This window comes from Calonectris borealis, chromosome 2 (genome assembly GCF_964195595.1).
Source record: "Calonectris borealis chromosome 2, bCalBor7.hap1.2, whole genome shotgun sequence".
Taxonomy (NCBI): domain Eukaryota; kingdom Metazoa; phylum Chordata; class Aves; order Procellariiformes; family Procellariidae; genus Calonectris; species Calonectris borealis.
Window position 1 is genome coordinate 94,716,824 of NC_134313.1, and position 12,080 is coordinate 94,728,903.

Sequence of the window (12,080 nt, forward strand, 5' to 3'; positions counted from 1 at the left end):
GTTCCGTTGGTGGTAGTGTAGAGCGGAGCTATCTGTGTACAGTTATCTCTCCTACGTCTCCCTAAGTCAGTACAGGATGTTACTTTTTGTCGTAGGCTCATTTTAAGAGGTATAACACTTGCTTTACCAGGTACTTCATATTCATCTATTTGCACATCTGTTCATACCTGCTTTTTTTTAGCTCATACACTTTTAACAATGTTTGTTTCAAATACATGAACTTCATCTGGGAAACCCTGAATTACTGATTATGGTGCAGCTTTTTTCATCAGACTGATTTTACTGATCTCAGCTAATCTTAAGTGTGCTATCAGACTGTATTACACATTTAAATGACTATTCATATTTTCACAAGTAAGCAACGAAAACCATGAAAAGCTATTCTGAGGTGTTTATTGTATTTTGTGATTTAAAAACTGTTTACTAAGAAAGTAAGAGGTCAAATAGGCCGGAACCCTTGCTTGTTTGGTTTAATTTCTTGGAAAATAAGAGAATTGAGAATTGCCTTATCAGATCCTCATGTCTCTCTGCCCGTTAGCTTGGCTGACAGTTTGACGGTGACTTTGCTGCAGAGGAGATGTTCAACAGGAAGTTTGTTTCATCAGCTGAAGGGAGCTGATGGGAACTGGGCTCACCTCAACTTGACCCACTTGTCAACATCAGGGAGTTCAGCTGATTTATTTCCCATAATTCTAATTGCAACCTAGAAAGTAGCATTCCTAAAAGGGGTGCTGTTTATATGCTTGTAGGCAAGTCGTGTTTTATTCTCATGAGCAAGTCATGACCTGCACAGAAGTCTTCGGAAAGCTAGAAAATTAATGTACTTTGAATATACTTTTTCAGAAGTGCTCTTCACGAAGAGCCTTAGGCTGCAGAGTTTCTTTTTATTTAAGTGAAAGGGAAAAAAAAAAGGGAAATGACCACTTTAGTTGCTCAGTTATGCAAAACCATACAAGTATGACATCCATATTGGCAAGTAAAGAAGATGCTGTGTTGTCTTTGAAACACAGATATGTTGAACAAATTTAAGATTTGATTCTCTAGTTTGTCATGGCAACAGTTCTTCTTGTGCAGTTACAATTACAAACACATTTTACATGACTTTCAGAAAAAAAATCTATACAAAGGAAGCACTGCTGGCTATTACAGCACTATTCCTTTTTTCCCTTTCCACTCCTGTTCAGATATGTGGCCTATGGAAATGCCAGTATGATGGGGAACTTTGACTGTAGTTGGCCTTTTGTCTAATACCTTACTTAATATATACGCTAGGATAATGTTTACCTGGCTAAAATGATCTTATATCTGGTCAATGCCTGGTTTTTGTTGGTTTGTGGTTTTTTTGTTTGGTTTGGTTTTTTTCTCTCTCCTTCCTGTAGAATATTTTTCACTTCATCCCCTAAGACCCATTCTAGGATGAACATGTCAGTGATCCAGGATCTGATTCAGTATGAATAAGCATATTCTGTTGCCATTATGTCTGTTAAATTAATTTTCTCTGAAACTAAAACAAAAGAAACCAGTGGATCTATATTCAATTCTGAGTCAGACTGGGAGTTTGAGAAACTATAAAAACTGATGCTTGTCTATCATATAAGTGTCCCTTTTTTTCTGGCTTTTGAAGAGTTATGTCATGTTTGAGTTTAAAGAAAGTACACACAGCTAATTTTTCATTAGTGATTCTGTTTGCAAACTAGACTGACTGACTAATTTTGAAATGGTTTTACATTGCTAGCTCTTATCTAAGTTCACTTTCTTTTGTCTTTTTATCTATCTGTCCAATGAAATGCTAGTCCATGACTGTTTTTGCTAGGTAGTACAGAATCAGACTACTATACCAGATTTTGCTGTTACCACATTCCTGTTTTGTAACATGTCTAATTCACAGTTTTGCTTTACTTAGGTCTCATATACATTTTCCCAAATAGTATGAATTTTTATTAAATATATGTATTTGAGTAAATCAAATTCAAACATATGGTTACTACCTAAATGTTATGCAACTGACTTGAAATGGCTAGAATAGCTCTGTGTTGAATGATCTGTGTGGTGTGTGTCTATTAATGTTATCTTCCTCATCCCGCTTCAAGTGATAGCATATAGTCTTTGCAGGATAAGAAGAACCTGCTATTATAGCTAGTAATTTTCAATACGGTAATTCATAGAGGTTAAGAAAGAACAGAGCCATGGAAACAAGCTGGCAAGGATAAACTAAGATGCTACATGTGTTGGGCATGTATCCAACAGCGTATCAGTCACTCAAAGTAACAGTTTACATGCATGTACGTGCACCACAGTAGATGCAAGTTAGATTATTTCAGTTTAAGGATTAAGATCATGCCTCCAAGTAGTGATGAAGGAATAGCTGATGTGTTCTAAGCTCACTGTCTAGCTTTCCAAGTGGATGCTCATGTCTGAAGACTTAAGGTATCCTTGTGCTACACTTGTACACAAAAGCTGAATAAGAAGCAATTGCACTATCATTGCTACATATTTTGTCCTTATGTTTATGAGCCTTCTCATGTGTGCATAATGAAAAAATAGGCATGCTGATTTAAGTTTGAATGTTGAAAACTTGTGTTCTAATCTTGCGGAGTTAGATAACAAGGGGTACATTGCAATAAGCAATGTATGCTGAGAGAGAGATGACCTGACAGAGGAGTGCCAGTAAAGTATGTAAGTGGTGGTAGGTGGTCTTAGGTGGATGCTTCCTCTTCATGCAATGTCTAAGATCAATTTTTGTAGAAGACCAATTGTTATCTTAATGCAACTCTAAAAAAGCAGGAGTTATGTAATCATGATTGATAAAAGGCTCAAACTTTGCTTTCATGCAGGTTCTAGCATAGCATTGTCTAGGGGGAGGTTTTTTTCAGTGTCTCAAGCAAGAGATGGTCTGATTTGAAAAAGTGTGAAACAGCAGGAGTTGTCTTGGTCCGTAGGGAAGCTTCTGTGCCCAAGCCTGTACCTGGTTTTATGCTGACTGCTCATATAGCTTCTTTTAAATCAGTAATTGTTTTAGAGATGTAAGCTAATTACTAGCAAAATTTCTCCAAACGGATGCAGTCATGGCAGCTTTTAGCTACTGTGTGGCTGTCATGTTATATGAATTTGTGGTTTTCAGGTAATTTTTTGTTTGCATTTGAAAAATAATAAAGCATCAAAAAGAAAGAAGATTAGTTTTGCAATCGCAGTTTTCAAATAGCAAATACTGCAGTTGATTTCAAGTGTACAAAAAATTACCTACAATTAAATTTGAGCCAGACTTGACCTACAAGCCATAAAACTAGCAGAATTTCATGTTACATCATTCCACTTTGATTTCCATACCACTTTTAATATACATGCAACACTTAAAAACTGCTTTTATTTCTACCATTAGCTTTCATAGATCCAGAAGGTTAGCACTGTGTCAGTAAAAAGAGAATAGCATTTCCCATACTCTAAAACCCTGGCAAAGGCCTGGGTCCAGTCCTGGAATTTTTAATGGATCCATAAGCAGAATAATAAACTCTGTTTTCCTGTCTATTTCTGAGATATTTGCCTAGAAATGTCACATTTGTTTAAATATAAACCTGTGTGAGAACGAAGTTATCAAGCCTCACAATGTTGTTAGACTACAATTTTTGGTCTCTTATTTCCATAGAACCTCCCCTTCTAGCACTGTTCTTTTAATTTTTTTTTTTTGTATCATTTTAAGTCTGTCCATTTTCTTTGATTTTTGCTACTGTGTTGGGTAAGCAACACAGAAAAAGTAAATGCTAGAGAAACAAAACACAAAAAGACAATTAAAGGCAATACTACGTTTACTTCAATATTTTATAATTTTTGCTTGTATTAGCAATGTTTACCAAAATAAAGCCAAATTTGCCATGCAATCTGCAAAAAATATCTAGAAATCTCATGGGGAAAAAAAAACCAAACCAAAACTAAAAAAGCTTAGCAGTATTGACTATTGGCCATAGTAACAAACTTTAGGGTTTTTAGGTTTTCATAGTGTAATGTATTACCAGCCCTGTTCATAACGTGCTGTCTTTATGTATTGCTTTGCTCATTATATACAGCTATGCACTCCTGTTGAATCCATTCAGAAGAGTTTTTACACTACATAGGAGTGCAGTCCTCATCAATAACCTTCTCACGTTTTGTTCAAATTACAGAAAATCATTAATCTTTCGATAGAGGGAACTAAAGGCATTTTTATTCATGCATTGGCCTGAATCCTGGCAGCATGTTAACATGTGTTCTTCATCCCTCCATTACTGTGCTTTCGTGCCAAGTTTTTGATACACATCAGATCTTCAGAAATACTTTGCTGAGTCAGTCTTTCCTTTTTCGTATTTTTTCCCCTTATTTTCTGCATCTACTAAAAGGGCTCTTGATTCATTTCAGGTACTCCTTGTTTTTGGTTTTTTTTTCCTTTAACCGTATTTCTGTGGAAATGGGTAAGATTTTCAAGTATACTAAATGCATTTCTAGCCAACTTTTAATTAGAAAATGGTAGAAAACTTGCATCTATGTTTTTTGAGCTGAGTTAGGCTGAGGAAGTTTTGAGAATACTGCTTTTGGTGCCTATCTCAAAATATGTTTTAAAAATGTCTAATGAGTAAATCAAGAATGAAATCTGCAAGTCAGAAACTGCATGGTCCTGGCAACTGTGGTTTTGATTTGTTAGATTTATGGTTGCCAAGTAGAAAACCATATCCTTCCTTAGATTAAATAAAATTGTTTTCAACACAAGCAGCAATGAATTAATTGCAGTTTATTTTACTACAAGGCCTGTACTATGGCTTATTTGCCAGATTTAACTTTTTGCATGTGTTTTGACCAAAAATAACCAATTCTGAAGTATTTAGTCACAGTTTAGAGATTGTGAGCTCTAAACTTAGTCTCTTCACTATTATTAGTTAGTATCTTCCCCAGACTAAACAACCCCAGTTCCCTCAGCCGCTCCTCATAAGACTTGTGCTCCAGACCCTTCACCAGCTTCGTTGCCCTTCTCTGGATATGCTCCAGCACCTCAATGTCCTTCTTGTAGTGAGGGGCCCAAAACTGAACACAGTATACATGGGTTTAGTACTCTAAGATAAAAGAATAACTTGAGTATCTTTAGATTCCTTCCAATCAGATCAGGTCTACAGATACCTGACTTGACTGCATATAGTTTTGCTTGTCTAAACGTCTAACTTGGAGACTTTTTGTCTGGTCCCCCTGGAAGGAACATGTACTTAGCTTTTTAAAAATCAGTTGATGCAAACAAAGTAAGCTTAGACTTTCTAATAAAGCATTTTTCATAACATTTTTCACTATGAAAACTTAAACTCTTTTTTTTGTAACCCAACTTTAGTATACATATAAATGCATTTATTGCTAAATCTGAATATAATATATAAAAATAGCTTCAGTACACAAAGTAGCATGTTAAACACGTAGAAGGAAATACAGCAAATCCTCTTGTGTGTATACAGAATAACTTAGGTAGGTCTATACTTTTTTTAGTATGTCCTAAAATACCTTATTTCAGACAGTGGTCCAAAAATCCCTCCTGTTTTACGCTGCCTGTTACATATGCTTAATATGCCTTTAACTGTACTCCACAATGCTTTCTACCTTTCTGGAACTTAATACCTTGTTTTATTTTTATTTTGTCCCCATTGGCATCTTTTTCTCTCTCTGAACATGCCTATGGATTGCCTTAATAGTATTCATTCTTCCTGGGTTTACAACACTACTATTTTCAAACGAAGAATCTCAAATACTTTATGCTAAGATGCTAACTTTAAATGCTACCAATGTGAAAAATGTTATCTTCCATCTTCTAAAAGGAAGAGGAGGGAATAGTATTGTTATTGTATATTTTTATCTAAAGGAGATGAGAAAGAGAACTGCTTTGGAGAAGATATGTTTTAAAACTTTCAGGAACTGGTTAATGATCATGATACAATGTCTAAATAAGCCACCTTCAGAATGAAAAACTACAGTTCATGATGACATTTCTGGAAGTGCTAAGGTGGTACATCATGCTCTTTCAAAACTTCTTGTTCTGTACATTAAAGGAAGTCTTCATCGTGTTTTACATATATTGGCAACAAAAGATGCTTTGATAGAGGTTAGATGTTACAGTTCAGTTTTGGAAATTCTTAGGTGTGTCCCCTCCAGGAGTAACATTATAGTTAATTGGTCAGCAATTAATGCTATGTAATTAATGGTTCCAAAGTAGTAAATTTTAAAAATCTGAGGCAATATATAACTTATTTTTTTTTATCCACATCCATTTAGAAAGTGTCTTTCAAAAATATGCTTCATAGAATGATTTCAAAATACTTAAATCAAAATCATTACACTTTTATGCGGTTCCAATAGTACTTGCAACATTTGGTTTTAAAATACCTGCTTATGTTGTGGTTGCTGTTCTGATGAACTTGCCTTTCAGTATGTAACATTAATTGCAGTGCAGTAGTTGGCTGCCCATGACCGGAACTGATGTATGTAAATGGAATAATATCATTAGAACCTTAATGTTTTTGTTATAAAATTGTAGAGATATTCTTGTAGGTAAGTGTTTTCTACGTCATATATAAAATATGTGCTACAGTTAACAATACACCATCTTTTAGATAGACTTCTGTTCCTTAAAATATGCAAGAATCTATTAGTTTTAGTTCATTTGATTTAGTGTTGATTGTCGTAAGAAATATGGTGTCCTAAATTAGATTTTTTTTTTTTTCCCCCTCTAATGACTTTAATAACAAAAATAAACAGGTGTTCTTGCATTTTCAAGACAGCAAAACTTCCTGAAATTCTTTGTGTAGGATCAAGGGATTGAAGGGTCAAATTTAGATGTTTGAGAATAATAGAATTTTCTCTCTTCTTCTTTTTTCTTTTTTTTTTTTTTTTTAAAAAATCACATACACACCCTCCTTGCTCTCCCCCCCGCCCCAAATGAAAATTCCTCCTTTGAAGGAGGCAGGAGACTATCAAGGGCCATCCTGTTTCAAAATAGCCACCCTCTCACTGCTTACAGTAGGACTGAGGCCACAGGGCTGCCTTACTAAAGGTAGCTTCTGCCCGTGTTTGTTTGTTCTTAATTTGCATCAACGTAGCATGGGCAAGTAGGGATGGCACTGTAGAGGAAACCAGTTGACGATGACATCTCTATGTGCACCTTATATGCCGTTTGGGGTAGTATTTTACACTAGCTCGAGTATCACCCAGTGGATTGAATTCCAGGTATCTCCTGGAGCACATTAGGTATACTCATGGAGTGCATCTTTTAGTTTTGTTTCATCTTAAAAGAATGCGGTTGAGGGACTCTGGTTGCTTTGCCATGCAAACTGAAGCAGGATAAGCTGGGACAATTGGGAGACTGGTTTCAAAACTGTATTTGTGTTTTGAACTAAAATACATCGTTACTCACTTTCTTCAAAGCACTGAGCATCACTCTTTTCAAGGGTAGCTTAGCTTCACTTAATTCTACTGAGAACCAGCGGGAAACAGTAGGAGGTTTTTTGGAAGCCTTAATTTTATCTAAAGCAACAGCAACTGATGGCTTTTTGATAGAGCAGATTTTACATATGTTAACAGGTTAAAAATTTGAAAGGAAAATCATATTTTTTATATAATTGTATATGTGCATACAGCTATATAAAACAGGAATACTACCTTTAAAAAAAAAAAAAAAAGGAAAAAGAAACACTGATCTGTGCTGGTTGTACTGAACAGAGAAGACAAGGGAAGGAAGGCTATGTAAGAGAGGGGAAGTAAAAGAAAGGAGTATCTACACTCCATTCACTGCTCATATTTCCAGAGTCGTATAGTGTAGTCAGGCTGTGCTGGTAAATCTCTCCCTTCGTGAAAAAGAAATTATAATAAAACAACAAATTAATGCTGATACTACACATTTCCACATCCGTTAGTATTACTATGTGGAAACAAGAATTGGGGCTTTTGGCATTTTAGGACAGGCAAAAAATAGCATCTTTAAAAAAAAAAAAAAGCAAACTCCCCTCCGTTTTCATATTGTTTTGAGCAAAAGCATTGCAGTGCTTCTGTGTAATAGTTAATGCAGTGTGTTGCTACAAGATACTCTTAAACTGTGTTTTGGGAGTGCATTTTTATAGATGAAAACAACTGGTGGGGGAGTGTTCTGGCGCTTGATTTTGCGGTCATCCAAATTCCCCATGACTCTTTTTCTACCCTTTAATTATTGGTAATTCCTTTTTGGTGAGATCAGTGTGAAAACTTTGCCTTACAAAGCAAAAGAATTTTGTGCTTAAATGATACTTACTTTTCGAAATACTAAATTGAATTAACACTTATACTACAAGATAGCTGATTGGGATTATTCTCTCCACTTTTTTTTTTCCTTGAGCATTAGTGTCTTGTTCAAGAAGATACAGGAAGTCTGTGTCAAAGTAATGGTTAAAATTCTTCAATGTCTGGCTCTGAGCCCTGTTCTCCACTAGACTCTGCTTCCATGAAGCATGTTTGTATTTTCTATGTCTAACAAGAAAAATAACACTTTATTTTTAATCTTAAAAATGTTTAGAAGTGTCACTTTGATGTAATGTATTCCCACCTATTAAAATGTTCTGCGTTTTAACTAGACATTTTATTCCAGCAATCCATCAAAAACTGGAAGCGGATGGAACGGAAAAAGTAGAAGGATCCATGACGCAAAAACTGGAGAATGTACTGAACAGTAAGTTTTGTCCTCCCAGCAGCAACTATTTATGGACTTTGGACTTTCTGACAAGCTTTAATATATTCCTAGGAATATGGTAGAAAGTAGAAGACAGTACAGTCTCTCTTGCCTTTTCCTGTTTGATGGTGGTGGTTTTAGGGTCTGCCACTTCTGAAATAAGTGGCAGCTTTTGCCATGACTTTCAGCAGTGTTCGTGATAACAAGGAGAATGAATGTCAAAATAAAGGAGTTGTAAAGCACTTTAAATGAGTACTGGTGGCATCTTAATTTTAAGTGTATAAAGAAAATAGGAGCTATATGGATACAGAACTGTAGGAGCATGAGCAAAGCTAAATACCAGGATTGTAAGAATTTTGAGCAAAAGGAAAAAAACAAATACAAACTGTTTGTAATAACAAGGTCTATTAACAGAATCTTTTTCACTTAATGTGCTGCCATTTAGACTACTTGGAATTAGCATTCTTTTTAGGAACTTTGAAAAGCTGTCAGGACTTTTTTTTCTGTTTCTCTGTATTATCTGTAGGATTGCATTGAGAGATGGCTTGAATTTACTGCAGTTCGGTATGTGTTTCATCAGATCAAAAAAGTTACTTTTTTAACTCTGGGACTTCTGCCAAGATAATTTTACTTTGTTTCATTGTGATTTTTTTCACAGAGGAAGGGATGTTTCCCTTAGTGCTGTATCAATAAGCAGGAATGACATGCAGATAGCTGACTCAGTGTTGGAAAGTCTGAGTGTGTTTTATGAAATCAAGAAAGTGACATGGAAGTTCACTGTTTTTCTTCTCTTGTATGAAGAAAGCAGTGACTGTATGTGTGTTTGTGTGGGGAGCACAAAGAAAGCAGAGGATTTTGTGAACAGCTCTAGCGTCTTTCAGTAGAGATTCATTAATGCTCACGATAAAGGTGTTGTTTGAACATTGTTCTTCCCTCATTTTGTTGCCCGGAATGCAAAAAAGACCCCAAAAACAAAATTCACCAAAAAAACCCAACCGAAAAAGCCCACAAAAACCCTCACATACACTACATAAAGACTATAGTGTGTGTCTATGTGTGCAGAATATTTGATACATACAGGGTAGGAGAAAAAAGCATTTGCTGAAATTTGCCAGTGCAGTCGTCAGTGCTCTGTGCTCTGTATTTATGCCATGTCATGCACCGAGCACAGATTCCTTGGAGAGCGCTTCCCCTTTGCCAAAATTGTGTGACAGATTTTAAATAAAAAAGCAAAAATTTAGGTCTGTGACATTCCTACACACACTAAGAAGAGACAAACCTACCTATAATATATAATCGCTATTTCATTGGATAAATGGCGGCTGAAATCTGTATGCAGATAATGTCTTTTTCAAGCTGGATCTGTAGAGGAACTTGTGCCAGGCACTTCAGAGTGGTATTAAGTTTGGCTCTGCTGTGAAAAGAGTTGGCTGCTTTTCCTCCTGATACTTTGCATGTCATGATGGGTGGGAGGCAGGGGAGTAGGAATACAAGGATTTAAAAAGAGTAAATACTATTATGCAAAGTAGTTTAGGATCAAAGCTTTGTTTCTTGTCTGACCATTGAAAAGCTTCCATAACCGATGAGTAACAGGGCCTGCTTTCAAAAATTACTTCAAATCTTTAGTCGAATTTTACATTTTTATGGACTGTAGGTGCATATTTTGAGAGACAATTGGAGTTGTGAGCTTGATTACAAACTCCTAAGAATAAGGATGTTTTCCACAGCATCTGAATGTATGTTAAGAATGTGCCAAATTATTGGATTGAAATGGCATGGGGTGGTAGAAACACAACCTGGTGTTATAGGTGGAAGTACAAATGTTTGGAGTTTTTGCTAAATTGCTACATTTAATTGCTAAAAAAGGTATTAAATATATATTTATAAAAACATATGGTGTGCTATAATGAATTTCATGAAGAATTGTATCTTAAAGGAGGTCAATCAAATTCCATTATGTGCTGTTTTTGTCAGGCTCTGTGAAAGACAACTATTGGATAACTAGAGCTTTATTTTGAAGTAAAAAAAATTTGCCCACAGTAGATGAATCACCTGTTTTGAAAACATAGTCAATATAGGACCGGAATCTTTGTCCATGGACTTTATTATTTAGGTTTAGATTATTCAAGTAATCAAGAGATAAAGATTGTTAATGTAGAAAGGATTTGGAGGGGTGAGGAAGGAAGAAATTTTACAATATTTTTTAAGTCTAAAAAGACAGACCTGTTTTGCATGAAGTATTGATTTTCATTAAGACACTAATAAGTAATTTGATATATTTTAATTTATATGTAAAAACAAAAAAGTGCCCATAGAAAAAAGTAAAATCATTTACTTGAATTGAGGATTTCTACAGCAAATTCATTCATAAAGAGATGAAGGCATATAGTTTTAAACTAAAGATGGAAGTCACTGTGCTATTCCTGCAGTTGTCAATTACCTTTTAAAAACATTTGCACTGAATTAAAAAAAATGCTTTGTGAATACAACTTTAATTCCCAGATATAGTACATTTCTTCTTGGCTGTTAAAAGAATGGACAAGAAACATATGAATTCAAACAAAACCATTGTTACTTACTAGAAGGATTTACAAAACAAGAATTTATTACAACCTTAAGAGAAAAATCATACTTTATCAGTGGTCTGTATTTAAATGTCCAGCTAGCTGTTTGCATTGTGTATTTCTCCTTAATGGGTTAAAGTATTTTATGCTAAATAGTATGCAATAGAAATAGCTATCCTGACAAAACTTTTTTTACAGCAAGGCTTCAAAATTTCAACAAAGTTTAAACATTATTTAGATATAACAATTATTTTACAAAGACTACTTTTAACATGAGCAGGCCACCCACAGTGTTGACTAGAGAAAATGGCATGCAAGCCACCCAGCGAGACTGATGTAATTTTTTTCATCTTTGCTTAAAGTATAGTCACTAGACCAGATAATGTAGAAACTTCCACACACAAGATCAAAAAGGCTAAGACAGTTCCACTTTTTTTTTTTTGGTTAATTAAAAATAAGTCACGAATTGAAAAATGCAAATATTTGCATGCGATATAAATCTTCTTTACTATAAATGAAATACTATTATTCTGTGTTAGGAAATTATCCTTATTACAAAATAGAATGCTTTTTAGTGTGGATAGAAAAGGTTTTAAGGCTATATTTAATGTATTTATTGAAGAATAGTCATAGATAATATAGAAACTTAATTGCATGAAATTGTTGACCAAGGCTTGATCCTGTATGCAATGAAACCCGTAAGACTTTTAATGCAATGTGAAGACAATTTGTATTCATTCTGTTACAGTGAACAGCTAGACTGTTTTCAGTCACACCATTGTCTTTGACTTAATCATTGGTACTTTTAGGTGACTCAC

The 12,080-nt window shown here is 34.9% G+C and overlaps 1 protein-coding gene across 5 annotated transcripts in view; it reads left to right on the top strand.

Moving 5' to 3' along the window:
- EXOC2 (exocyst complex component 2) overlaps window positions 1–12,080 on the top strand; it is a 131,084-nt gene that overhangs the window by 40,387 nt on the left and 78,617 nt on the right. For all 5 annotated transcript variants that reach the window (XM_075142572.1, XM_075142571.1, XM_075142575.1 and 2 more), the window contains exon 7: window positions 8,618–8,698. In XM_075142572.1, the coding sequence (XP_074998673.1) occupies window positions 8,618–8,698 (81 nt within the window). The remainder of the gene's footprint in view (window positions 1–8,617; window positions 8,699–12,080) is intronic.